The sequence below is a fragment of the Cyanistes caeruleus genome, chromosome 11 (genome assembly GCF_971803275.1).
Source record: "Cyanistes caeruleus chromosome 11, bCyaCae1.hap1.1, whole genome shotgun sequence".
Classification (NCBI taxonomy): Eukaryota; Metazoa; Chordata; class Aves; order Passeriformes; family Paridae; genus Cyanistes; species Cyanistes caeruleus.
Genome location: NC_141711.1, coordinates 11,120,817 through 11,146,628, shown reverse-complemented (window position 1 = coordinate 11,146,628; position 25,812 = coordinate 11,120,817). Strand labels below are relative to the sequence as shown.

Sequence of the window (25,812 nt, the reverse complement as noted above, 5' to 3'; positions counted from 1 at the left end):
TATTGAAGGTCAGAGTTCAACCCTCTGGAAGGAGCTAAGCACCCTCCTTGTCCCTCAGCTTTTCAGTGGGACTTCCTACAGATCATGGCACCAAAACATTGAAATATGTGAGGAATACTCATTCACATTAATTTAAGCTACAGCACTTGCAACACAGCTTCTCCCTTAAAACTCCAGAAACCCAAACACCACAGAGTTCCAATAGAGAAACCAAAAAACAAAAGGGACAGGCAGACAGTAGGTGAGGTGCCCAAACTGAGCAAATTACCAAGGGCAGGAAACAAACTGCATCAACATCAGTGGAAAGAAGAGGAGCTTGATTCCAGCTTCACTCATGCAAAGTGGTAATGGGAGGCAGGGAACGATGAGATGCTCATGTTAAATATGTATGATGACAAATGTCCCTTTGAATAAGGGGTAGTACAGCACAAATCATTCACTGGGAAATATGCTTTGAAACATGAAATCAAGTAGAAAAACAGTTCAGTCCTGCCTATCCCAGGGCACCATCTTCCTCCAGCAAGGCAGAACTGAGGATTCAACAGCAAAGACATAATTTGATCAAGAGACATCTGCACATCTGCTTTTCAGTTCTTCCCCTTACAGAGGTTTAAACAACACAAGTAAAAGTGACCATATAAAGGAAGTTAGTACATATTACAAAATTATCCAGTATTGAAAGTCCACAGAGATGGGAGAGTGATGGGACATGAAGGGAATATGGCAGAAGGACGCTGGTTTTCAAGGACTCGTATTATGTGTTACAATTGTGAACTGTAGCAGAGATACTTAAAACCCTCCACAGTGGTTTTCCTAAATTAGGAGGAAAAAGATTGACTTTTCATCTATCCTTAGAACAGTCGGCATGTCTTACTGTGTATAGGAATTTCTCCATTTTCCACGTCTCCTAAAAAGTCACCTTTTAAAAAATAAAAACAAGCCAACCTAGAACTCACCAGTAGTGGCAAGAGGTCAGTGCCACAGAGCAACCCTGCAGTAACAGAACCAGCTGGCTCTGCCCACAGCAGGAGCCCCACAAAGCAGGAGTGCAGATGCACGTGGCCAGAAGACAATTCCTCAATGAAATATTTTGGTCTCAGGTTGTCAGGCTTATAATAATTTCTTAGAATTATGAAAGGCACCTTGACCCCAGGCCTTTCATAACTGGTTTTTAAGTGCCTGATAAAAGGCCCAGCAGAAGTGAACAAGCCCTTTTATCAGGGATCCACAACAGACTCTGGGCTCATGAATTAACTGCAGCTTTATGAGGATGGATGGACAGGCATTGGATTAGCAGAGCATGACTGGCTAACAGACACAGATAACACACAAGATAACAGGGTGGGGAGAAGAGACCCTTAAGGAAGATTTAATGATAGCTGCTTGATACTTATCCATGCATGGGGCAAATGGGAGGCCCTATTCCTCTGAGCCATCAGAGGGTTGTTACTATATGGTGAAAGGAATGGAAGGAAAAGGAAGAGAAGAAAGGAGAACTGCATTCAATCCTGTAAGAGGTGCAATGTTAAAAGCTCTCATGTCTCATGACAATCCAGGTATTGACTGGCACAGACTAGCAGCCACAAGTTAGTAAAACATCCAATATGGAACTGATATGTGCTAGACTTGGAGCAAAATCATCTTTCTCCACCCACTCTTTTTCCCTTTTGGAGAACAGGAATATTTCTGTCCTCCTACCCTTCACTTCCCAGCCTCTATAGGTTGAGATTTAGTGCTTTTAAAATGTTTTGTGGTGAAAGCAGACAGCAAGAGCTGCTTTCACTTTCCTAAACATCCATGCCATCAAATCTCTTTGGACTGACTTACACAGTCAATGTTATCCGACATATTCAGGATGATATAGTTCTTTCCTGCGAGGTTGCTCCAGTCTTTGCAGATCACCTGGAAAGACAAGACAAAGACAGCTGGACTCAGGCATGAATGTAACTCTGCTGCTGAAAGTACAGGGTACACAAGGGACAGGAGCAAGGCACTGTGCCACACTCCCAGAAGCACTTAAAGGATGTGACTGTCCTTTAACTCTCTGTTCTGAGGAGGAATCACTCTTTCAGTGATAACGTAGAACAGGGACAAAGTTACTCTGCCAGCTTGCCACAGCTCAGCTTGACCTTCCACCTCTATCTAGACTCGAGGAGGACACAGGCTCTCAGTGGAAAGCTCTCCAGCCTGCAGCCTTATCAGCACTTAACACAAAACCTAAGCAGGAGCCTCTGTGGTCCTTAAACAAACTGGTGAGACAGGGCAGCACTTTGCAGGCAGGATAGGATGCACAGAGGGACTAAGTCACTTGCTCAAGCTCCTAAGTACCATGGAGCAGAAGGCAAAATTAAAAGCTTTGCTTGGTACTTTCTCACCCGTCAGTTCCTGCTACATATCTTCTCTTAACCAGCTGCCAGTGTGCTGGATTCAGGAACTGCAGTTCACCCCTCCTCTCCCACAGGCTCTCCAAGAGCAACATCCTCACACATAACTGTACTCTGCTCCACCTGCTCCACATCTGGTCCCTTCAGGCAGCAGCAGCACTTTCTTCTCGCTCCCTTTCTAGAAATCCTTGGGGCCGTGTTTGTCCTGACACTTCCAGTAAAGGAGGCTGAGGAAACAAGGAGCTTCCTCTGCTCTGCATGCCCCAGAGGAAAGGTGTTCAGCTTCTGTTTATCAGAAGCAGGATTTCGTGCCACTAGGAAGATGTGAGGAGCCAGGGTTTTCACCAAGGATGCTCTTAAGAACTGCTGTGAATAACTCTACTTGAAAAAATTCAGTTTTGACTGGGTGAACAGAATAAACTACTTCCAGCAGTCAGACTTAGGGACTTAGGTTAAATACTCCTCAGGAGTGAAGTACCCAAATATCCCCACGGCAACCTCCCACCCTAGCCCCTGCTCCCAGTGCAACCTGTGCTGAGTCCCAGGGCAGCTCAGTTGGCAGCATGGCCATGCGGGCATCCCCAGCCTGTGGAGACGAGCTCCTCTCTGCTGCTGCAGCCTCAGTGGCTGACTCGGTGTCATTCCAAGCGGGATCCAGCGCAGGTTCATCAGCTCTGTCCCACGGAGACACAGAAGGGGCGTGCTGCTCACTACCAGGAAGAGTCTGGCTGCCTGGGGAGCTGCTTGAAGGAGAGAGTGTTCCCACAGGCATTTCCACTGTCTGCTCCATTTCAGTCAGCATCGTGGGTTCCAGCATCTCCCACCCCACCGTGGCCTCTGAGACCTCCTCCCTGGCTGAATGCTCTTCCCCAGCAGCCTCCACCATGGTCTCTGCAAGCTCTGCTCCTGTTGTAGCCACAGTCAGCTCTGAATCTGCTCCCCCAACAGCCCAACTGTCTCCAGTTGTTACCTCAAAGAGTTCCTCCGAATCACTGGGAGAACTGGCAGATCTTGCAGCAACAGTAGTAGAAGAAGTAGAGGGCACAGGTAGAAGACCTGGTCCCATGCTGCTCCCAAGGTCTAAGCCAGGAGAAACAGAGTCCTCTTCTTGCCCTCCTATGGCTGCCTCAGTCACAACACCTGGCTGGGCAGAGGCTGTGGAAAACAGAAGGGAGAAGGAGTCCTCTTGGTCCACTGGTTCAGAAGATGCAACCTCTGGTCCAGAGGTATGGAGGCTCTCCATTCCTCCTCTTGAGTGGTCTATAGGGAGCAGCCCCTCCTCTTCCTCTAGTGTGGAGAAAGGTGTGTGTAAGTCAGGCTCCACAAATTCTGCCGGTGGCTGGACAGTGGCCATTTCCCAGTTGTCTACTTGTGTCCCATTTCGTTTCAGCAATGCCTTCTGAGATGAAGCAGGAAAGGTATAATCTAAAAAGAGATCCAAAAAACTTCATATTACATCTGAACTAAGAACTCTGAGAGGCAGAGAATATCCCATTATATGCGTCCAGCCATAGGTGGGAGTTAAATGGCAGAGACCCTCCAAGAGCAGGTAGCCTGCCACAGTAAAGAACCATCCCATACAATATGTGCACGTTTCCATCTACCCATCCCATCCCAGTGAACCCATATTCCACAGGATAATTTCCATGTTTGTTCTCTCCACATCTGCCTGTCCATAGGCACTTTAGCAGACAATAATAAATAACAGTTTTGACACCTGGCATCTTTAAGTTGAGGTTATGAATGTTAGGAATCAGATGGAACCCGGAGATTCATTTCACATGGGATTGAGAAAGGTATGGGGTGGTAGCAGCAGTCAGCCACAAGCTGAATGGGAAATACTACAGAAAGTAGTAAAAACTAAAAAAAAAAAAAAGAACTAGTTTTAGAAATTAAAGCACAGAAAACCAAATCCTCCTTCCTGGCACTCCCAAGTAATACCACCAAACCCTGAATCAACCTGGGCATACTTGAAATGCAGAATTTTAGTTTGTACAGCACTTCAGAAAAGTCATCCCACGAACATCTGCATGAATTCTGCTTTGCTACAGCAGCTGAATCTAACTCCCCTCCCTCCAACTACAGCCCCTGTTGGTATGTCACTCTGACCACAAATGGAAGTGCTGTTGCTAGACAAATATAAATGCTGAAGGAGATGCAGCTCACAAAAGGACAGAGCAAGCTGGGGTTTCTTCTGGAAGCTAACAAGGAGCTGGGGACCCAGGAAAAGGAAAGTATCTGTAAGATCAGATATGTTTAGCTCAGGGTGGCAGGCACAAATCCAGCAAGCATAAATCAACCTTCATCTTTCTTGAGAAACTGCTCATACCCACGGAGTTCTGTTTCAGGAGTCTGCATCCCAATTAATTCCCTTTCTCCCCAAGCCAAGCACAGCACATTCTCACTGAGAAGGGAAGGAAGACGATCCCTCCACAGCCAGAAATGAGCCCCCTGCTCTGTCTATGGTTATTAAGTAAATGACTGTCTGAAATTCCCAAGGCTCCCGTCTCCTCTCCTGCCTGCCAAAGCAGATGCTCCACTGAGCACAGTGGGAAGCAGCTGTCTGGATGCCTTACAGAGATCTGCACAAAAAAACTCCACACATCCCTGACTCCAATCCATCGCTCGCTGCTGCCAGAGTGGGTGCAAGCTCCCGGGCAGGGGGGGGCATGTCAGCAAACACACCCATTGCCCTGGGTATTCCCTGGCAACCAGGACTTCCCATGCTACTCCTGCCCAACCCTCCTAAGCAGAAAACACACTGTTCCAAGCAGGAGGTGTAAAGATCTTCCTGTTCAGAGAGTGGATTCCCTAACCCACAGCTCATTCCCTTTATGGTGTCAGCATCTCCTCCCAGATGTTGCCTAAAGATCAGTGTTACCCAGCTTCAGACCTTCAGAGCTGTGGTGTGGAGACTGGCTCCCAGTTCTGTCTGCAAAGAGGCCACTGGGATTCACTGCCCTGGGCAGGCAGAAGTCGTGTCACTTTGCAGCTGTGTCTCACTAGAGAGCACCCCACAACTGACACCCCACCTAAAGACCCTGAGAATTTAAAGATTTTTGCTTCCCAACAGCCAGCTGGTGATGCTTCCTCATAGGCCAAGGAGGCTGGCAAGAGCAATCAGCAGCAGCACAGACCAAAGAAAACCCATCTCTCCTCCACTGCCTGGCACTGGTCTTCCCAAAGGCCCCTACCAACAGGTAGCATCCCAATGTCTTCAGATGTGGTCACTGCCTTGCTGGATGGATGGCAGGAACAGCCACAGGCCATCGGATTAAAGAGGTTTGGGTGGGACTGTCTTCAGACAGATAGTAAAGCAGGCTCTACTACTCCTCCTGCTGCAGGGCTAACTCAGGATTTGCACCAAGAACCCCCTCTGCCCTGACATGCTGTGGGTGAAAAGTGAGGGTTTTGCCCTTTTAAACAAGGCACTGTCAGATGAGATGTTATTTTCAAGGATTGGTGATCCAATCTGCCACCTCCTTTGCCTAAAGACATTCTAAGATATTCTCAAGTCCTTTGCATCTTCCTCTCTTCCATGCTCTTCTTTCCACCTGGAGCAGAGCATGAACTGGCAGGCAGATGGGCACAGCAAAAAAACAAACCACAAAAAAGCAGCATGAGGTTTGTCTCACAGGACCAGAAATGCTCCCAGCCTGTCAACTCTCCTTCGAAGTCACAACTCAACCTTTCCTTAAAGTGCTCTGTCACAGTTTAGCTGGGTCCCATGGGGGAAAGCCCCGTATGGTACAGCTGCACTGCCTTTCCACCAACACGGTCTAAAGATCTCAGAGGAACTGCTGCCTCTGCCATCTCTTCTGGGTAAAGAAAGTTTAGGACCCATCCCACTCTCTCCCAGCAGACTTCTAATAAGACAGCCAAAGACTGAAACCTGAGCTGCTTCTCTATAAGCAGACACAGGAATCCTCACACTTGCTACTAACTGGGTTAGCATTTTCCCACTTGTCATCAGTTTCCCCACTATCCTGCAGGTTAAGCTGGGAACATCCTTCCATCCGGTTCACAAGACCCCACTGATTAGAAACTCAACTCCTCTCAAATCCTGAGAGAGCTATTAGTCAGATTCAAGTAGGGAACAGTGAAACTGGAGGCACAGGGGTGCTGGATTGTGCTCCTTAAAACAAGGATCTCTCAATATAACCCACTTACCAAAGGGGTTCAATCCCTTCCCAGGTTCAGGAACATCACAGAATCATCAAGGTTGGAAGAGATCTTCAAGATCTATTCCAACCATCAACCCAGAAGCACTATAATCATTCCTAGACCATATCCCCAAGTGCCATATCCAGATGCCAACTATGATGAGTCAATCCTTCCTTCCAGACTCTTCAGCTAGACAGTTCCCATCTGGAATCAGCTCCTCCTGTCTCATTAACAAGGGCATCTGCCAACTTCTCAAGATCAGGTGTCTTTAAGGCACTCATATTTTCTTTTAGTTTCACCCCTCTTCTATGATTTGAAGGAATTTTTGCACCTTTTCTATCTCCCTGGTATGATCTCAGCCCCTAAGCTGGTCCCAGCCACCATCCAGACAAGCTGGCCTGTCACTCTATGCAATGCAGAGCTAACAGCTTGCCCATTTCAAGAGTCTTCTCAGCATTTCCCTTGATTCCTCTTCCCTCCAATCCTAAGGGAACTCAAAGGGCATCTCGCATTTCTAGCATCTCTTCCAGCATCGAGGTAGCAGCTCCCTTTCAGCAAGTGGTTTACAACCCCCTTGGCCCACCTGGTTGTCCTCTGCCTTCAGCAGACCTGATGTACCTGGTTTCCCATGCTCCAGGCATCTGGCAGTGCACCCACAGACCTTCCCACCTTCCAATGCCAGTGCCATCCACCTCCCTTCTCATCACTTCTGTGGGGAGAAACAGCAACCACGGAACAGAGGCAAAGAGACACAGCAGCCTGTGCTCCTGCTGCAGAAATGGAACAGTCTTCTGCTAAAGGAGACAGGTATTATGGAGCTGGCTGCAATGCCAGATTTGCCTGGTAAAATCAGCTCATCTAATTTCAGGGAGGAAGCAGAGCTCTGCCAAGCCCAAAGATGCCTGAGGAGGGAGGAGGTAGTAACTGAACACACCATCAGCTCCTTCCCTGCCAGGGTCTACTGTCTCCCACCAAGATCAGCAGTAGGCTGGAGCAAAAGAGGAGCCACAAACATGAGCAGCCAAGCCACAATGGAGCCAGTCTGATCACAGGGGGAAACAGCTTAGAACCAACCGCTGGAACGATGAGACTGTCCCAGCACCTCTGGCAAACAGTCATGCAGGGATAGACCAGAGGAGTGTAGCAGGCAGACACTGCTCTATGTCATGGACCCTCCCAGAGCTTCTCTGCCACACCATCCCCTTGGCAGTGTCTGGTTCACCAATATGAAATTACACACCTCTATCTCACCTCTTTGCCACCATATCCTTAGCTTCACTCCTTAATGCTTTCCATCAGTGGTGATATTATGCATATTGCAGCATCCAGCTGCCTCCCACAGTCCCCCAGCTTTTCCCTTCCAAGCTCTCTTACAAAAACCCTCAGGCAGTATTTTTTAAAGAAACCATCTTTCACAGCCCTTCCAAGTCTTGCCCTTTGCATCTCCCAGCAGACTCAGGTCTGGGTCACACGGATCCACTTTCTTTGCCTGGGGAGATGATTTTCCCTGGGAGAGGTGAACATGAGCTTCAAACCTCTGCAAAAGCCCTCATTCAGGCAATGTCCTGCTTCCTCCAAAATCAACACCAAAACTTCCCTGACATCAGATGGGCCAAGACATGGCACAGTTCCCCAGCCAGACATTTAATTCATTACATTTCTGCTTCTCTGTCATTCAGAAGAGCTGGTCTCAGTTACTGCCCTACAAGGTTCCCTACCCTGTATTTGCTATTAACAGTTTAAAGCAACTGTGACAACTCAGGAAGAGGGTGATCCTCATTGTTTTCAGTACACATAACCTGACCATAAGGTGTTTATTGGATTAAACTGGAAGATCATGTTAACCAGTGATTGAATTACTGATAACTAGAAGGTACTGTAATAAAGACAAGACCATTCCTGTGCTCCAATCACAACACACAGCATCATTCACACTAAAACATCTGCCAACTTTGGGAATCACAAAGTGCACTCTACTGAAAATGCAGACAGGTCTGAAACTGTATCTGCTCTCTTTTTTGCAGTACAGAACAGTAAGGCTTACTGCAAAAAAGTTACACTCCAGCTGACTGAAACCACAGGGGGATTTCAAAGAGGCAAAATACAATTACTGGTGCTGGAATTGAGCCAGTTGGGGCTAATATACTAATCTTCCAGAAGAGCTAGGAGAGGTTATTATCAGCAACTCCAAGACAAGTCCACACACACGAAAGAGATCACAGTTAAAAGAGAGACCCAAAGCAGCAAAGTGATTAGGCCTCATTATGTTTGAATTTGCTTGAGGTACAGACCGGTCACCAAGGAGTACAGCTGTTCCCAAATAGCCTCGTACCTTACTGCAGCTCGGCACACAGACTGCAATAAAGGCAGAGAAAGCCATCCTCACCCAAACACAGTCAGTCAGGGATAGCAGCACCAGAGTAACACCCTGACCAGAGAAACCCTCTGTCACGAGTCAGCCTTTGGCAGCAATATCTTGACAGAGCTGGCTTGTCCCAAGACAGATCAGCCGTGTCACTGTACACTAAACCAGGGCATAAACAAGAGGCATCCCGGGAGCTGAGCTAGGGCAGGTGGCTGCTCAGCACTAAGCTGCTTATGGAGACAGTCTTTACCAGGTGCTTCATTTCATTAATGCTTGTCTTGAAGATGGTATTAAGAACTGCAGATCTGCTGTCAGTCTGGATGAAGAGGAAGTAGATTTCGGTAAGGCTGAGGGATACCAGGATCTCTCTGGCCAGAGGCAAGTAATTCATCATGGAAGGAAGTGAATCTCACTATCAGGGAAGATGAAAGATATTTTATTCCATTAGCTGGTCAGAGAACTTACTTTTTCTTGAATACAGGCTTTCTAACTTCTCTGTCCCACTATCTGTCATCCTAACTCTCCTGGAAATCCCTTCTGCTAATTACTATGAATAATTAAAAGATTACAATTTCCTCCCTCATCCCACAAAGCACCACATGCTGTCCTAGGAAATCACCAATCTATAAGACTAGATTTGATAGCTCCCAGTACAGTCATCCCTTGGTATTCAAGCACCTTGGAGCTAAAAGAGCAGTCCCTGGCTGTAATGAAGTGAGCCTCATGCCAGCCCACTGTATCACTGGAAAATGGGATGATGCACTCCAACCCTTGAGTACTCAGCTGTTAGGCAGGGGAGGAGAGGGACTAAGTGCCCTCCTGCACTAGACATTCACAAGTCTTGTGTCCATTTTCTGGAGCCCACACTTCCCAGCAATTAATGGTGAGGCTGCCTCAGACTCGAGCCTTCACTGGAAGAGAGGAACATGTGGAGCAGCGCATGAGAACTGCAAACAGAGCACTCCAGGGTGGATACGCCACCATGTAACTCCTTCACCAAAACCAAGGCATTCAAAGAGACCTACAGTCCTATTGACTCCCATCTTCTAGCCCTAAAGCTGGATGTTTTATCTGTTGCCAAGGTCGTCTGTGTAACAGCATCTAGGCAAAAAAGATGGAGAAATGGGAAGAAAGGAAAGAAGGAGAGGAAGGGCCAGATGCAAGACCCTGCAGGTCCACTCTCTCTTCAGGGTTGATCTGTGGCTCAGGCCAACTTGCTACCAAAGGTGAAGCAAGCAGCCAAACTCAAACTACAACCAGAAGCCTCTGGGTTCCCTGGAAGCCTGAAGGGATGCAGAAGTAACAGGTTCACAGCTCCACTGACTTGCCTTTTGGCTGCAGTACAAAATCACACACTACTTCTTTCCATAAGGATATAGCATCCAAATTCCCACCGGATCTAATCCATCTCCTCCACATGTGGCTCCATGGGGTAGCAGCTGTGCATGGGGTGACACACATGCAAGTGCACACTTCTGTGCACCCTCAGACAGAATGAGACAAATGTTAGGGCCCTGCCAAAGGTTGGTGCTCACCGATATCTACATAGAATCACTGCTCCGTAGCGTAAATCAGCAAAAGCACATTATTATTCAGGAGAACCAGAGCCCCAGGCTGAGCTGTGCTGTGCCACTGGGAGTCTGTCCTCACTTTCTAATGGACTAACAGGTGGCCCTAGAAATGTTTCCTAGAAATATTTTTAAAGGATATTTCTCTGCACTTAACAAAAAAAAAAAAAAAAAAAAAAAAGCAGCAGCTGCAGGTTGTTGCTGCTTTTTAGCTCTTGCAACCTCCAAGTCACACAAAGGCAGGGTAGTCTCCCCACACAGAGTTCCGATGGACATAAAAAACGAGAGATAACTAACACAGCTTTTGAATAACAGGAGATCTGGCCCAGCCGCAAAACTCCCACCAGTTCAGGTCTAAAATTTTTATACAAAGACAACAAGAAGCCAGCACAGGTCTCCTTTCATAGCAGGTAATTTTCTCTCTTCAGGAGTACAACAGTCCTGTTCTGTGCCTTGATTGATGCAGTGTTTCCAGTGTGTGCCTGGGACAGAGCTACCAACTGTGCTGAGCTACACTTCACTGAATGAAATCTCACATAAGGGAAACTTACACCACAAACTTTTTTTCCCTTAAACAGCAGCTGTTTAAAACTGTTTAATGGGTTTATACATTGAAAATAACCTAACAGATGTCACCACACAGTTCTGCAAGGTATCACATGGCATCTGTCACACATGCAGCATGTAAGTTCCATTGGTTGGGTGCATTTCTCATACAGAGGCTTTGCATGACAGGAAAAGACTGCCCAATTTAGGGATGCTATTACAATATCCTTTATTGTAAAATGACACACGGCAGGTTTCTAATTAAATTTTAAGTAGAAATGTGCTCCCAGCTCTTGAATAATTCAAACTGTTCTATTAACCAAGGTTCTGAAATGCCATTGAGACAGGAGCTCTGGACACAGCAACTGTCAGGGGAAGAAACAGCACTTGGAAGCAGAGCAGTGGTTAGCCAGGCAGCGGATAGGGCAGGGTATGCATAAAGGACAGCTGAAAGAGCACATCTGCTCCTGGAGGAAAGAACTGCAGGCGAGAACGGAAGGAGAGAGCAGCGTGTTCTGCATGCAAATGGTGCGAGGCACGTGCAGGAGGCAAGGCTGGGTTCAGTACCCAGTCATCTCCCTCTCAATGCACAAGCACATGCTGTTCTCCAAGTCACGTCCAGATCTGTGAGGACATGCAGGTGCCTGCTGGCACACCAAGAAAAGCGTCGCTGAGCGCTGCCAGCGCGTGAGAGCGGCTGAGCCAGAGCGTGTCCCGGGGATGCGCCGGCAGGAGCGGCACCATCCGCCCCCAGCACCGCTGCACGGCACAGCTGCCCCACAGCCAGGCCTGCGGGTGCCCCAGGGCAGCGAGAGCACAGCCAGACAGGCTTAGCACCACTGCCAGTGAGCAAAGGGCTTTGGAGACACAAGCTGGGATGGCCCTTGTCCCACAGAGCCTGTGGCCCAGTGGGCAACCCAAGCCACAGCTCTGCGGCAGCTCTCGGCCCTGTTTGAGCACAGGTGTTTTTTAAGATCACAGAAACAGGAGTGAAGATAAAACAAGACTTGTACTTTCTAATTGCAGACCTCAGTCAGATCTGCTGAGAGCGATACTGCCTAAGGGAGGCAGGATAAGGCCGAAGCCTGGCCCTTGGGTAACACTTAATACATGCCCCACATGACACTTAAGAGCAGGAGCATGTGAAATAATCTCCTAAGCTACTGGAAACCCTGCAGTGCACCTCCTCCTTCCTCCCATCCCTCTCCCTGGGAGCATCTCAAAGCCAATGAGGGGCTTGGGGAGAGACTACTGTGGGGACTCAGTGGTCTCAGAAAAACACTCCACAAAGGAAAGCGAACTCAAATGCCAATGAAACCCACTTTGGTCATGACCTCTCAGGAAGTAGCAGGACAGGACAGGCAACAGGACAGCTACCCAAGGGACAAAACCTGCTGTTTTCTCCTGGACCAAATCCCCACTGAAGTCACCAAGTGAGGAACCCAGAATTTGATCCAGGGAACTCAGCTCTGACTCAAATGCTAAGATGGCCTTGATCTCAGTTGGGCTCTTGAGACCTTAAAGTTGTACTTAACAGACAGCAACAGATAAAAGCAAGAGAGAAGAGAGCATAAAGGGGAGAAAGTGAAAGGAGAGCGTGAGGCAATGGGAAACTAGATGGAGGCAATGCTTTTCCCAGCTCATAGCAGCTCAGGAATAAAAGCTCAGCTGTAACTTGGTTTCTAAAGCCTGTGCTTGCTCAGGGTTCACTGGGGACACATCAGGCACTGAGGTGAGAAAATAGAGCTGACATTTAATCTCAGGCCCTCTTAGCAAGAGCTGTGTCAAAGCAGGAAGATAGATCCCTGCATCCTTCCACTTCCCCAGAGTCCCTACAGAGTGAAGAATGGATTAAAAATAACTTACCTGTTGCTGGTCCCAAGTCCAGGCTGGAGTCATTGAGCTCTCCCCCATCTTCCCAGAAGTATTGTGGGGGCTGCAAGATCTTGGATTCCTCATTCTCCTCGCTGGCAAAGCCTGATCCTGGAGCAGCATGCAGAGAGCCAGGGGCAAGATCTGGCTCTGCAGCCTCCGGGCTGCTCTGCTCATGGGAATTCATGGCCTCCAGGTGGGACATCATAGCAAATTCCAGCAGGGAAGTTGATGTGAGGCCATCGGCAGTTGGGTCCTCCGAGGAGGCAAGGCAGAGGCACAAGGTCCCTGTATAATGACAGCAAACACACATCAGAGAGAGGAATGACACCCACTGGGCTCGTCTTCCCCTTGAAGCCTATTCCTGCCAAACCAAACAAGATGGGCTGTGCTCTCAGCTGATGAGGAAAAATAGGGTATTTTCAGACACATCAACAAGCATGCAGAGTAGCACTCACATCCAGGAGGAGTCAGTGCCAAGCAATCATCCAGCCTGGAGCACCTCTTACTGGAGTGATGATTCACCCTCTGTGAGGTGTTTTTGCCTCTGTTGAAGGATGAGGTGCCTTGTTAACCACCCATCCTGGAGAGGAGGTGGAATGTCTTATAGTTCAGCCCTGAAACCCTGGCCTTGTGAAAACAATGACAGTTTCTATCAGACTGTCCTGATCTACAGCTATATTATATGCAGGGAGACTGATCCAAACCAATATTATTTACAACCAGTATTAATCATGTTTTAAATCTGTAGGGTGAAAATCTATGTTTTGGTTTGAACTCCAATGCACTCACACTGTTGGTTTTCTTAAGGAAGGGCTGACAGTAAGAGGTTGACAATTACATTGTGACAACAGCAAACATCCACCTAACACTAAGCAGGAAAGCAAGCTGCATTTTGCACTTTTATTTCAACATTATACTCTTATTATTTCCATTTTAACTCTTTGAAGGATTGACTGACACTTCTTCATTGCTAGATGAGACTTTAATTGCGATTTGTGTCAAGGTACATTCACATGCATATTGAACTTCAATCAAAATGCAAGAAAACGGCACCTGGGACTTGGCTTTATTCAGCTGCTAAATACCATTATAAATATGGAGGCATAAGGAAAAAATAAAATTACCAAAAGCTGTTTTACATTTAAAACAGTTTTGTTAAGCAAGCAAAGTAACTACTTTGGGTGAACTGAACCATTTGCTTTGCAGCCCTCTATTATTCAGCACATCAAAACTAAAAGATCTCATCCTCTCACAGCTGATTTTTATTCATAGATCAGAATAAAAAAGGACAAGTTTTCTTGCTTTCTCAGCTCAGACTCAGTTTCTCAATTGTTAATGAACTAGTCACTGAACTGAACTAATTGAATAAGCTGAAATGAAGACTAATTTGGTATTTTTCTTTGATAACTGATTTTCTAGACAACAAATGCAGCAGCTCTAATTCATCTGGACTTCAGTCAAATATCTGATACAGTGCCTCATGCAGAATTACAAGAGACACAAGGAAAGATACCTATTAGCACAAAAACTGTAAGGCATCGGCTAGACAAAAAAAATGACAGAGGCTTGTGCTGGAGGGAGGCTACTAGTGGAATTCCTCAAGGTTTGTCCTTAGATCTGCTGTTCTATCATATTTTCCTAAGTGACCTTGGAACAAAAAGTAGGAACATGATAATGAAATTAGCCAAGGACACAAAGCAAGGAGACATCCTCGCTGCACAGAAAAGCCTAGGTACAGCTAGGTGATCTTGAGAATGGGAATAACAGAAATATCATGAAAAGAAATAGCTTAAAGTGATAATCCACCCCCTTGAGAACTAGCACAAAACATTTCTGATACAAGATGGGAAAACATCCATTAGAAACATCTTAAGAGGAGAAACTCCTGTATTAGGAACAGCTCTGAGATATCACTGGAATGCAGATGTGAAAATCCTTACAGAGTTGTGAAGTATTAGAAACAGATTTCACAAAGCACTGCTGAGACATCACCTGGGGCTGCACACAGATCTGGATACATGTGGCCTGAAATTATTTAAGCAGATCTGAATTGCCTTCAGGCAAGGGCACAGACGAGGCAACCTCCTGATGTTGCTACCCACCACTGTGCCCTACAACTCCACATCCCAGAAGCACAAATCCAAATCAGGGTAAGTGCTAAGATGAGCTATGGGGCAATGGCAGATGGGTTGACCCTGGTGCATTCATTGAAAACATTGGCAATTCGGCACAGAAAGTTTGGGAGTAGCTGCTCACCTGACAGAATGATTACCAAACCTGTCCTGGGAGTACCAGAAGCCAGAAATCCATTTCTTAAGTCTTCTGCCTGCTCTGACTCCCTCCACCTCTCTCCACTATTCTCTGAACTGAGCAAAATCCAATATTGGTTATCCCCTCCCATACACATTTAGGCCAGGCTTCAGCACTTCTCAGTCTTGTTTATTTTGCCTTATTGATCCCAGGCAAGATCAGCTGAGGTCTGAGCAGCAACAAAAAGGGAATGACAAAAGATGCAGTGTATCAAAGGGGAAGGAAGCTACTGCAGCATCACAGAGCCAACCAAAACACCTCAGGGCATCTCTAGGGATATGCCAGCTCCTGAGCCATGCACGAACAGGGAAGTCCACGGCTGGAACCAAGAGCTCATATCCCCTGTGTGTGAGCATGGACCTGGGAAGATCTGCCAGGAGAGCCCCATGCTGTTTCAGGGGTGCTCAGCAGGCTCCAGTGTGAGCTTCCCCAGCTGCCAGACGACACCCGCATCACTGACAGAGCTGCCCAACAGAGAGAGCACTTGTCTTGAGGAGCTGACAGCTTAAGCAAACATGGCAGAGAGCAGCAAGGAGGAGAAAAGAAACATTATTCTCAAAGTTATCCAGCAAAGGAAAGCAGAAAGATAGGAAGAAACCATGGCAGGTCCAAGGCCTCATGGAATATTTGGTTTATATGTGACTGCAACTGACTGCCTGGATCCTGAGCAAGCTCTTTATCCACACCAATGCCTCAGTTTCCCCTGACTCCCATTAGCAGAGTCATGGCTGATGTGGGACCTCAGCTTTCCAGCCACACTACAAAGCACATCCTGAATCTCCCCAAGCAGCAAGCAAAGCCTCAAAATGTATCTCTGTGCCAGAATCTACACTGCCTCAAACCTCTTTTTCATCAGCTACCCTCTGTTTGGGCTGCCTACAGAGCTCAGCCAGAGCCCACCCCACCCCTTCTACAACACCCATCTCATGGCAGGTGAACCTGGTAATCCAAAGAGCTATTTCCATCCATGTGGGAAGCTCAGATGCTGGGAGTTTGTTTACCCTCCTTTAACTCTGAAGTGTTTACCCAGTTAAAACCCCCTAAGCTGCCTTATCTGGTTTACTGGGATGCTGCGCTTTCCTCAGCCCAAGATAAAACCACACCACCTCATCCCTAAGAATGAGTCATGCACAGTCTGAGCAAGACAGGTGTCTCCTGGGGTGGATGTGAGTAACACCCTGGGGACTGATCTACAGGCACAGGATGCAGAGACTGGTCTGGGGGAACGCTCTGTGCCAGCACCAGCCTGAGTGCCCCAGGGCTTAAAGAACCACCACACCAGGGTACAAATCCTGACACCACTTCATTCATGCCTTCTGCACCAGCAGCAAAATCCCAAAGGCTTGGGGTGCCAAAAAGCAGCCTGAAGATTTGCCATCCTCCCTCTCTCTTACAAGTCTCTCATAAAGGAGCTCCACGCAGCTGTCAACTACAAGGCAAAGAAAGAATCAAAGCATGAGCTGAGCTGGGAGGCAGGGGAGCACAGCTGAGAGAGGAAATCTAATGCCCAAGACCTCAGTTGCAGGCCATTTTCCTCCTAGGACGGTAACGGGGATTAGACAACTTCTACCAGCCATCAGTCTCCCGATTTTGTATTCCAAAATGCAGATCAAGTGATAGGAATAAAGAAACAAATGAATAAAGACCTGCAACTGTAGATGGGAGGGAGCAGGGAACAGAGCCAGGGCTCACCAGCTGCTTCAATGGGGCGTTTGTCTCTCATTTCTATTTTTGCGGCACCTCTGCGTAACCTGGAGGAGATGAGGCTCTGCATGCTAAAAAGGGCAGCCAGCCTTCGGGGAAACAGCAGGGCTTCAAGCACGGGAGGAAAAACCCTCTCAGAGCAGACAGAGGAGGGGCAAGGAAGGAGAGAAAGTGGGAGAGGTAGATTGAGAGGAGAGAGGGAACAAAGACGGAGAGCACCAAAACCAGGATGGGAGCTCCTGTGCTGGCTGCACACTGTCCTGCTGCCAGCATCCACAGAGGTGACATGTGGAGGCAAAGCAAAAGGTGTTTCACCTCTATAAGGAGCAGAATAGGGCGATTCCAACAGCAGGGAGTAATGCTGCAGTGTTACCTTTCTGAGGCCACTGGAAAAAAGCCAGCCAGGAGGATAAAGATGAAATGAGTTCGCTAGTGCTGACCCCACTGACCCCTCAGAAAACAGCTCTAAGTCAAAGTGACGAATCTTGCTCTGCTCAGCTGGGCAGAGGATTCAACACAACAGCCCCAGACAAGGAGATGAGGGAGTTTCACTCAACAACAGAAAAAAAAAAATCTGAAGACTATCTGCTATCTTTCTCTCAAAGTGCTGTGAAAAAGAGCACTTTCACAATTCTAAATAATTATAAAAGAACCCCAATGTGTTTTCTACATTGGTTGACCAAGGGGGGAAAAAAAAAAAAGCTTCATCCCTTTGCCACAAAGCAAGTCACCTCTCCACGGGACAGGGCAGCTATTTAAAAGCTCCCAACTGGCCTACTGAACAGGACTAGAAATGAAAGAGGAAATAAGTCATTTTTGTGTCCAGCTGAAATGAGAAGAGGGATTTGGGGAGCTGAAATGGAATCCGGCTGTGACTGAGTCAAACAGCCTTTAAAAATTTTTTGCTTTTTAATTAGTAACAAGCAAACCTCAATTTCTCTCCAAGGAAACACACAATCATCCCTTAAGGTGTCATCACATCAGCTTGATCTGTAGAGGAGCTGGAGTGCTCTTCAGTTTACCCAATAGAAGGTTGGTTTTACCTCTCCTTCCTGAGTGTTGTGGCTACTCCACAGTGCCATGGAGGCAGGATCAGCCTGCTGAAGAGAAGAACATTTGCCCGGGGCACACTTGGACTTACCTGTCTGTCACTACCAACTAGCAGAGCCTGCAGACCCCACCAAAGCACACTTGCACAATGGGTACCAGGGAGGGAGGTCAGAGCACGGCGGTATTGCCAACAAAGCAGCCACAAGAATGTCCATCTGGCCCTGCTACCGTTGACCTTCCTTTCAAGCTCACCCCACAGGCAGGAGCTACCCAACAACGTTATTTCCTAGGAGAGCTGGGTCAGGAATGGGTCATTTACTGATAATCAGTTAGGACAGAAACACAATGACCAGATGAGGGAAGCATCTGCCAGGGATATTCCCTCCCCCAGACCACTGTGCCTGGAAAGGCCAGGGAGCAAGGCCCAAGGGCAGAGAGGAGAGAGGCCCCAGGGCAGAACGGTCAACGGCACAAACCACTTCCAGAACATAACAAAATGCAGGGTAATTTAAATAACAAAAAAGGATCCCAACCACAGCCGGTGGAGGAAGAGATGGCAATGTTGTTTGACTGAGGGATGTCCAAGCTGATTCCCACACAGTCACCTGGAGCCTCTGCACTCCAAACCCTCAACAACTTGCACAGGGAAGCATATGGGATGACTGTGTATCAAACCAAGTTCTCACACAGAGCCTTACTGCTGCTCTCCCACACTGCACTAGACTACTTACACATCCAGCCATGGCCCTAATCTCAGAGATCATTTCCAATTAGGGCTTCAGAAAACAAGATCAGACTGCCATCCTCCTCTGGTACTGCCAGCAAGCAGGTCCCTTCCTGAGTGTCCCTCTAAAACCATCCACCTTCCTGTGTCTCCAGCATATTTTAGAAAGCAATAGGAAAAGCACGTGGTCTGCAAGGTAGCACAAACACAAGAGCGACAAGGCATTACAGAAGAAGCCATTGCAATGGGACAGCTCTTTAGAGGGATGTTGTGCCAGCATCTTTAAGCTTTTACAGCTCCTTAGAGCAGGAATAATGAGAGCTCCAACACCCAGCTGCAGGGAGCGCGTGACTGCACGTACTGGGTGGGCACTACCTCACAAAGAACTGCCAACATCTGCTCCCTCGGTATTTCAGCAGAGAACATCCACAGCACGCAGGTCCAGGTATATCCATGGGAAACAGCACAGCACTGCCAGGGGATGCACCTGGTTTTGCAGATAATTGCAGATGTGCCCTTTGCCAGCACTGGGGCCTGGTGTCCAGGGGTGCTGGGCATCCTCATCCCAGCACCAAGATGTGTCAGGTCTCCCGTCCTTAGGATCTGTAACATCTGGACTGCTCTAAACACCTCCACCCATTTACACACAAGAGACTCCATGCAAGCAGGTCACAGACACTCCAACATGCCTGCCTGTCCTCCCCACTCTGCTCAGCCATTCATGATGGGAGTCACAATCTCATTTGGTTTCAGCCTCCCAGCCTGTTTGCCTTCACTCCCTCCCCAGATTGTCTCGTAGCCTTCACACCTCCCTCCTCTGCTGCCGCAGCGTCTGCTCTCCTCCACAATTCTTGCTATTGACAATGGCAGCTCCCAGCTCGGGGCCAGAGGAGATGCAGCCCCTGGGAAAACAGCATTGGGTAGACAGTTCTACACAGTAGATGTGAATTTTCTTTCCTCAGTTATCTTTCATAGGCCTCTTCAAACAGCCCACAGACCTCCAGGGGTTAACAGACCACGGGATGAAAGCCACTAATCTAAGAGAAAAACCACAGCCCACAGACTTCTTTGCCCTCTTGCAGGTCCAAAGCATTTCATCTGTCTCGTCAGATGGACTGTGCTTCCTCTTCTCACTGTCCCAGCCTGGACTATGTACCCCACAGTGCCCACTCTGATTTCCAGCACATAAACAAAGGCTCATGCCTGCTTCTTCTGCAAAGCCCCCCTGCCCAGGCAGAGCAGGCAATACCTCAGGTGCCTGAGGGACTTCCTTTGAGAGGTGGTCGCCCCTCAAAATGTAACTGAAACCTTTTACACCCCAAAAGGTCTTTAAATCCCCTGGTACAACACTGAGCACGAAATGGTTACTCTCCACTCCAGCCCCTGCAGCAGAGCAATGACAACCACCCTGCCACACACTGCGCCCCCGAGAGGCTCCACTCCCCAGCCTCATGTATCCTAGGCAAAAAAAAAGCTCATGCAAAGGTTTGGTGGTCCAGAGCACATATATTGGTTCTGACTACCTTCACAACACCAGGCAGGACAAGAAGGGCCATGGTTGCAGTTGGCATATAGAGGGAGGGCTTCAAGCTGGTTTTCCATCACTAATAAATTGACCCCAGCCAATAATGTACATACAAAGCCTGGTAACCACAACAGGGCTTCACCAGGCACAGGTACAGTCAGGGACTGATCTGAGCCCCAGCAGGATGCACCTTCCTTGCCAGCATCCCTGGCTCTCTGAACAAACCAACACGTGTGTTTTCTTGCCCTTGGTGCAGGCTGTGCTCGTGTGGCTGACAAACAGCCTCTCTCCATTCTTTTGGGGTTGCATGTTTCAATAGTGCCCTGGTTTCAACAAACAGCCAGCAAGAATGAGGAGCCAGCTGACCCAAGCACCAGCTGTGAGCCATGATGCACCCTCCTCCAGCCCCTCTGCCCCGGCCCTGCAGTGGGGCTGTCAGTGCTGCTGATTGCCCAGGTACCCACAAAATGCCACATCTTCAACCCATGCAGAGTGAATGAAAAAACTTCTGTGCACTCTGATCTGCTGCTCGTTGCCAGCAGCTTCCCCTTGAGGGCTTAATGTGGTTATTTCTACCCCTGATGCCTGTAATTAAATGAACATTTCCTTATGGCAGTGAGGCAGCCAAGGAAAAACTGACTACAGGGAATTTTCATTCATCCTGATCTATACTCCCTCATCTCTGGCTTGTTCACACAATGCTAACAAGACATCTTCTAAGCAGGCAGAAAGAAAAAAAAAAAACCCTTAAACAGCCCACATGCAGACAACCACCTGGGGAGACAAAAAGAGGAAGGAGACCAATTCCCTCCTTCTCCCCCTGCATCATTTTTCTACTTGGAAAACCAAAGGGGCTCAGAGGCTCAGATACCCTGGAGCCTGGAGAGATGTTTCCACACTCTGCCAACAGACTTGTGCTGCCTAACAGTCTGATGGGACCCTGATGAAGCACATGTCCAATTTCAGCAAATCCTGCAGGTCTATGGAGGCTCCCAGACCAGGAACACATGGGGAACATCACACAAAAAAATGCAGCTCTCTCTCAGGTATTAACTGTTCCTGTCCTGTGGGACTAGAGAAGTGAGGCCAGAGTGCACTGAATTATTTCAGACTGGAACTGATCCTGAACCACTGAGCAAAGCTACTAACCAGAACAGAGCTTGATGTACAAATTCCTAGGAGTCTGCACCTCCACTTCTGACCTCCCATCTAGGTAGGAGCCCAGTTGTCTGGGGACACCTGGCCAACCGAGTCCAGCCCCACAGTGCTGCCACATCCCACCAGGATTACAAATTTCACTAGATTAGGAACTGAGCTGTCCCTGGGAGCTGCTCCTCACCTCCCACCCCTACACCTCTTCCTGCTAGGACAGCAGAGAGGATCACAGGGAAAGCCAAGGACCAAATCCTCTGTATCACCACCAGCTGGACAACAGTACTAGAAAGTTTCTAGCAGCCTCAGCAGAATAGGAAGCATATCCTCCCCTCAGCACAGCACTACCAGTGGTGGTCCTTTTGGCTGCCACATTTTAAAACCACCATGAGGTTCATCTCCTTCCTGTGCAGAGCAAACACAGCTTTCAAGCTGTGGGGATGGGGTCAACCCTCGCTGGCAGATTGGCAGGGTGGGATTATGTCAGCTCCCCCCCTCACGTCTTACACTCTTCTCTGGAGGAGGCAGAGGTTTGGCTGAATTTGGGGACAGGGGTTTCCTGCTGAGATGTGGCTGAGGAACCTTTGCCATCTGTGCCAAAGGTTTTCCCTTAGTTGGACAACCTGTCTGAAGGAAGACACAGAATTGGCTTCCTCCTCAGCTCTGGAAAGATTTATTGTTTCTGTGCCACAGAGTGTTGGCACAAAACCCCAACAGGTTTTCAGATTCATTTTGCTCTTTAAGCTCACTATTGTTTGCAAACCTAAAAGGCTTTATCTCTCCTCTTTAGGGAGCCCCAGACAAGAGAGGCTCACAGCCCATGGACAGAGTGGCTCTACAGATGACACATTCACCCACGAACATTTTCAGGAGACTGGGGTAATAAGAGAGATGTGCCAGGGGACAGGATGTCACTGTATCACAGCTTGGTCGTGCTGGAAGACAGTGACTGGTTGGTAAGTCAGCCCTTCCCTCCCTGTCAGAATGACTCAAGACAAAGACTCCCCCACACTTCAAATGTCCCTGTTCACAACTCCTGTTCCACACTAACCAGATTTCTGTACAAAGGGATGGATTAGGGAGAAAGAGGACAATCTCAGTCTCATGGGTCTTTGGGGGGATCCCTTTGTTGGGAAATTTCCCCAGACTATTTAAAAATAGAAACAGAGCCTTCATAACTATTCCGAGTATAATTATTCCTGCACTTAATTGCCTTTCCCTGGCACCCTACCTCTCCTCTAAATTTCAAGAGAAGGCTCTTGGGGAATCGCAAAGCAATTTTTGGTGGCCCGTTCTTTGTATCAGTTTCGCGGTAGTTCGCAAAAACACCACGACGCCAGACGAAGCCATCGATACCCGCGGGCGGTCCGGGCCGGGCCGTGCCCGCCCGTCCCTCGCCGCCGGTGCCCGGGGCGTGCGGGTCCCCGCGGGTCCCCGCCGGCTGCTCCATCTCCGGGGCAGCACCCACGTGCCTGCAGCCCGCCATGCCCGGACACAGGGGCCCTGTCAACCCCCGCGGGCCCCGGGGCAGACACCGGCTGCCCCAGAGGGCTCTGATGCCCGGCTGGGGGGGCAGTGCCCGGAACACGGGGAGAGCTCCGGGCTGGGAGCGGGCGCGAGTCCCGGTACCTGCGGGGACAGAGGGGTGATGGAGAGCCGCCCGCCGCAGAGGTCCCGGCGCCCCGGAGCATCGGACCCACGGCGCACCGCTCTTCCCCGGGGCGAGGGGAACACACCCGCCTCCCCCGGGGGTCCCGGTGCCCGCGGAGGGGATCGACACCCACCCGCCGCCCAGCCCGCGGGGACGGCAGCGGCTCCCGCCGCGCCAGCCTCACTCACCGGCGGCCAGAAGCAGCAGCAACGGCGGGGCCCGGTGCGAGGGCTGCATGGCGGCGGCCGCTGCCCTGCCGCACCGCCTCTTCACGGGGAGCGGGGCCGCCCCGCCGCCCGCCGGGCTCTGCCCCTCGCCGCCGCGCCCGCCCGCCGCCCGGCCCCGCACCGCATCCCGCCGCCCGGCGCCGCCTCCTCCCGCCGCCGCCGCCGCTCCGGGGGCGGGGAGCCGGCAGGGGGGTCCGCACTGCCCGCCGGCTGCGCCGACCGAGCGGCGGGGCAGGGGCGGAGCGCAGCCCTTGCTGAGCTCCGATTTCTGGCTGCGGAGCCCCCCCGGGGCCGGAGCCCCCCGGCCGCACGGCCCCGCACGCCGCCCCCGGTGCCCACAACGAGTGCCGGCGGCGCGGCTGCTTGCGCCGGGCAGGGGTGATCAGCCCCGCCGGCGGCAGCGACACAGCCCCCGCAGGGCAGCTCCCTGCGGCCGCCACCGGCCCCAAAGCACAGACCCTCCGCATCCGCCTGCTGACCTTTAGCTGTCCACGGCTGACGGAGCCACTGCTTCTCCCTCACCCCTCAGCTCCCACCTCATTTGATCACTTGGAAAAAGTTCTCCCGCTGGGAAAATTCGTTTCCCCACCTCTGGAGGCCATCAGGTGCAAGCCCCTGCTCAGGTGGGTCACCCACAGCCAGTTTCCTGGGATCGTGACCGGATGGCTTTTGAGTGTGCCCGAGGTTGGAGACCTCACACACTCTCTGGGCAACCTGTGCCACTTCTGAGTCACCCTTGCAGTAAAAATGTGTTTCCTGATGTTCAGAAGGAACCTCTAGTGTTTCGATTTGTGCCCATTGCCTCTGGCCCTGTCACTGGGCACCACTGGAAGGAAATGAGGCCCTGGATGCCATCAGTATCTTTGTGGTAAAGGCACATCACTGGCTCACATTTTATGTGGTGTTGCCATGACCTCCAACCTAGCAAGCTGGTTCCCAGATGGGTGGCCCCAGCATATACTGGTGCATGAGATTGTTCCTCCCCAGGTGCAGCCCTTTGAAAGCCTTGTTGAACTGCAGGAGGTTCCTGTCAGCCCACTTCTCCAGCCTGTCAAGGTCCCTCTGGATGGAAGTTTGACTCTCTGGTTTATCAGACAGATAAAGATATGCAGCTCTTCCCAGTTTTGTGTTGGGATTAGGAACTCCACCATCTCATGGTCACTGCAGTCAAGGCTGCCTTTGACCTTCACAGCCCCAACAAGCCTCTCACTGCTGCCTAGCACGACATCCAGCAGAGCATCTCTTCTTGTTGGTTCCTTTATCACTCAATGCATCCTGAGGCTTGGGTCTTGCATCTGTTTTCTGAAGCTGGGTCCGTGTTGGAGCCTCTGCCCTAGCAGGGACAGCTGCTTCGACACCTGCTGGCAAAACCATTCCATGGTGTGTCACCACCATGCCCAAGACTGTCGCAGTGATACCAAGTCAGCTGATGTCCCCTTTTTCATGCCCTTCTGTGCAAACTGCTGTGTCTATAAAAAAAAAAAAAAAATCTGTATTGCAGCAGTTCTTGGGTACAAGCTCTCGGACAGTTCTGGTGGACAGCACAGCAAAGGAACACGCCAAAAATCATTATTACAGCAAAAAGACCAACTGCTCCAATTACACTAAATTTCAAATTAAACACATCTTTAGTGGCCTCGGGGCACAACATTACAGTAAATGACTCAAGCAAGGGCTTTGTCAGACAGGTGCCCAAGAAATAAGGCTCAACAGATCCTGTAATACCACAGCAGTTGTGAGGGAATGCATGCCAGCTTGCTACACTTCAACCCCTCCTGCCAGCTGGATGGGCTACAGCCATCCCACTCCCCTCCTGCAGGCCTGCAGCATGTGGGAAAAGCTGTGCAACTCTTGCTTCAAGGCTGCAAATCTGATAGGACTCCAAACCAAAGGTGCCAAAAGCATACTGGTCCCTTCTCACTAGGCACTCAGCTCATGTTTTCAAATTTTCCTCAGCAGTGGCTAGGAACTTTTCTCTTTGGTTTCCAAACAACTTTCTCATCACACATTCTAGGGGGGCAGGGGATGCTAAAATCCAACATTGCAAGTTCTGATGGAGGAAACAGCTGTACTGTCACAGCCTCACCAAATGTCTTCGTGCTTTGTGTTTGTACCATGTGCCTGGGACTTTGCCTCTCCCACACAGCATGTCACTGAGACAGCAGGACATAGGTCTGAAGGTGATCAGGATTTTAAATTCAAGCATTCTTATTCCTCAAGTAAGTGTTCATTAAAAACACTCCAGAGCCTTTATTTCCCTGTAATAAATTGATTTTTCTGTTGTTGTTGTTTGAAGAGTGAATCTCCTGAAGGAAAAATTGATGGTATTTTTTTTTGTGTCATGAACTTGCTGTTTTTCAGCAACTAGAGAAAGGTGTCAATGTGCCATAACCTGCTGAACTCTGTAATGAAGAACCTCAGCCGCCTGAGGGTACTTGGTATTATTGATACTGACCTTTACAGCTCCTACCAGGCTGGTGCTGGCACAGGTCACCCCTCTGGGCAATTTCCAGCCTCTTTTTGCCAGCTCTTTCTTTCCATCATCTGCTCCAGTGCTGCAACTTTCC

The 25,812-nt window shown here is 49.4% G+C and overlaps 1 protein-coding gene across 2 annotated transcripts in view; it reads right to left on the bottom strand.

Annotated features, from left to right (window-relative positions):
* The window catches only part of PODXL2 (podocalyxin like 2), a 32,087-nt gene extending 8,743 nt beyond the window's left edge, over positions 1-23,344 (bottom strand). Inside the window, exons 1-4 of one of the 2 annotated variants that reach the window (XM_086845856.1) lie at positions 23,207-23,344; positions 12,894-13,187; positions 2,914-3,809; positions 1,828-1,902 (exon numbers count right to left, since the gene is read on the bottom strand). In XM_086845856.1, coding sequence (XP_086701982.1) covers positions 1,828-1,902; positions 2,914-3,809; positions 12,894-13,187; positions 23,207-23,255 — 1,314 coding nt within the window. In that variant the 5' untranslated portion in view covers positions 23,256-23,344. Of the gene's footprint in view, positions 1-1,827; positions 1,903-2,913; positions 3,810-12,893; positions 13,188-18,057; positions 18,437-23,206 lie in introns of those variants that run through there. The other variant, XM_086845855.1, reaches the window with a different exon arrangement.
* Between the last annotated feature and the right edge of the window lie 2,468 nt (positions 23,345-25,812).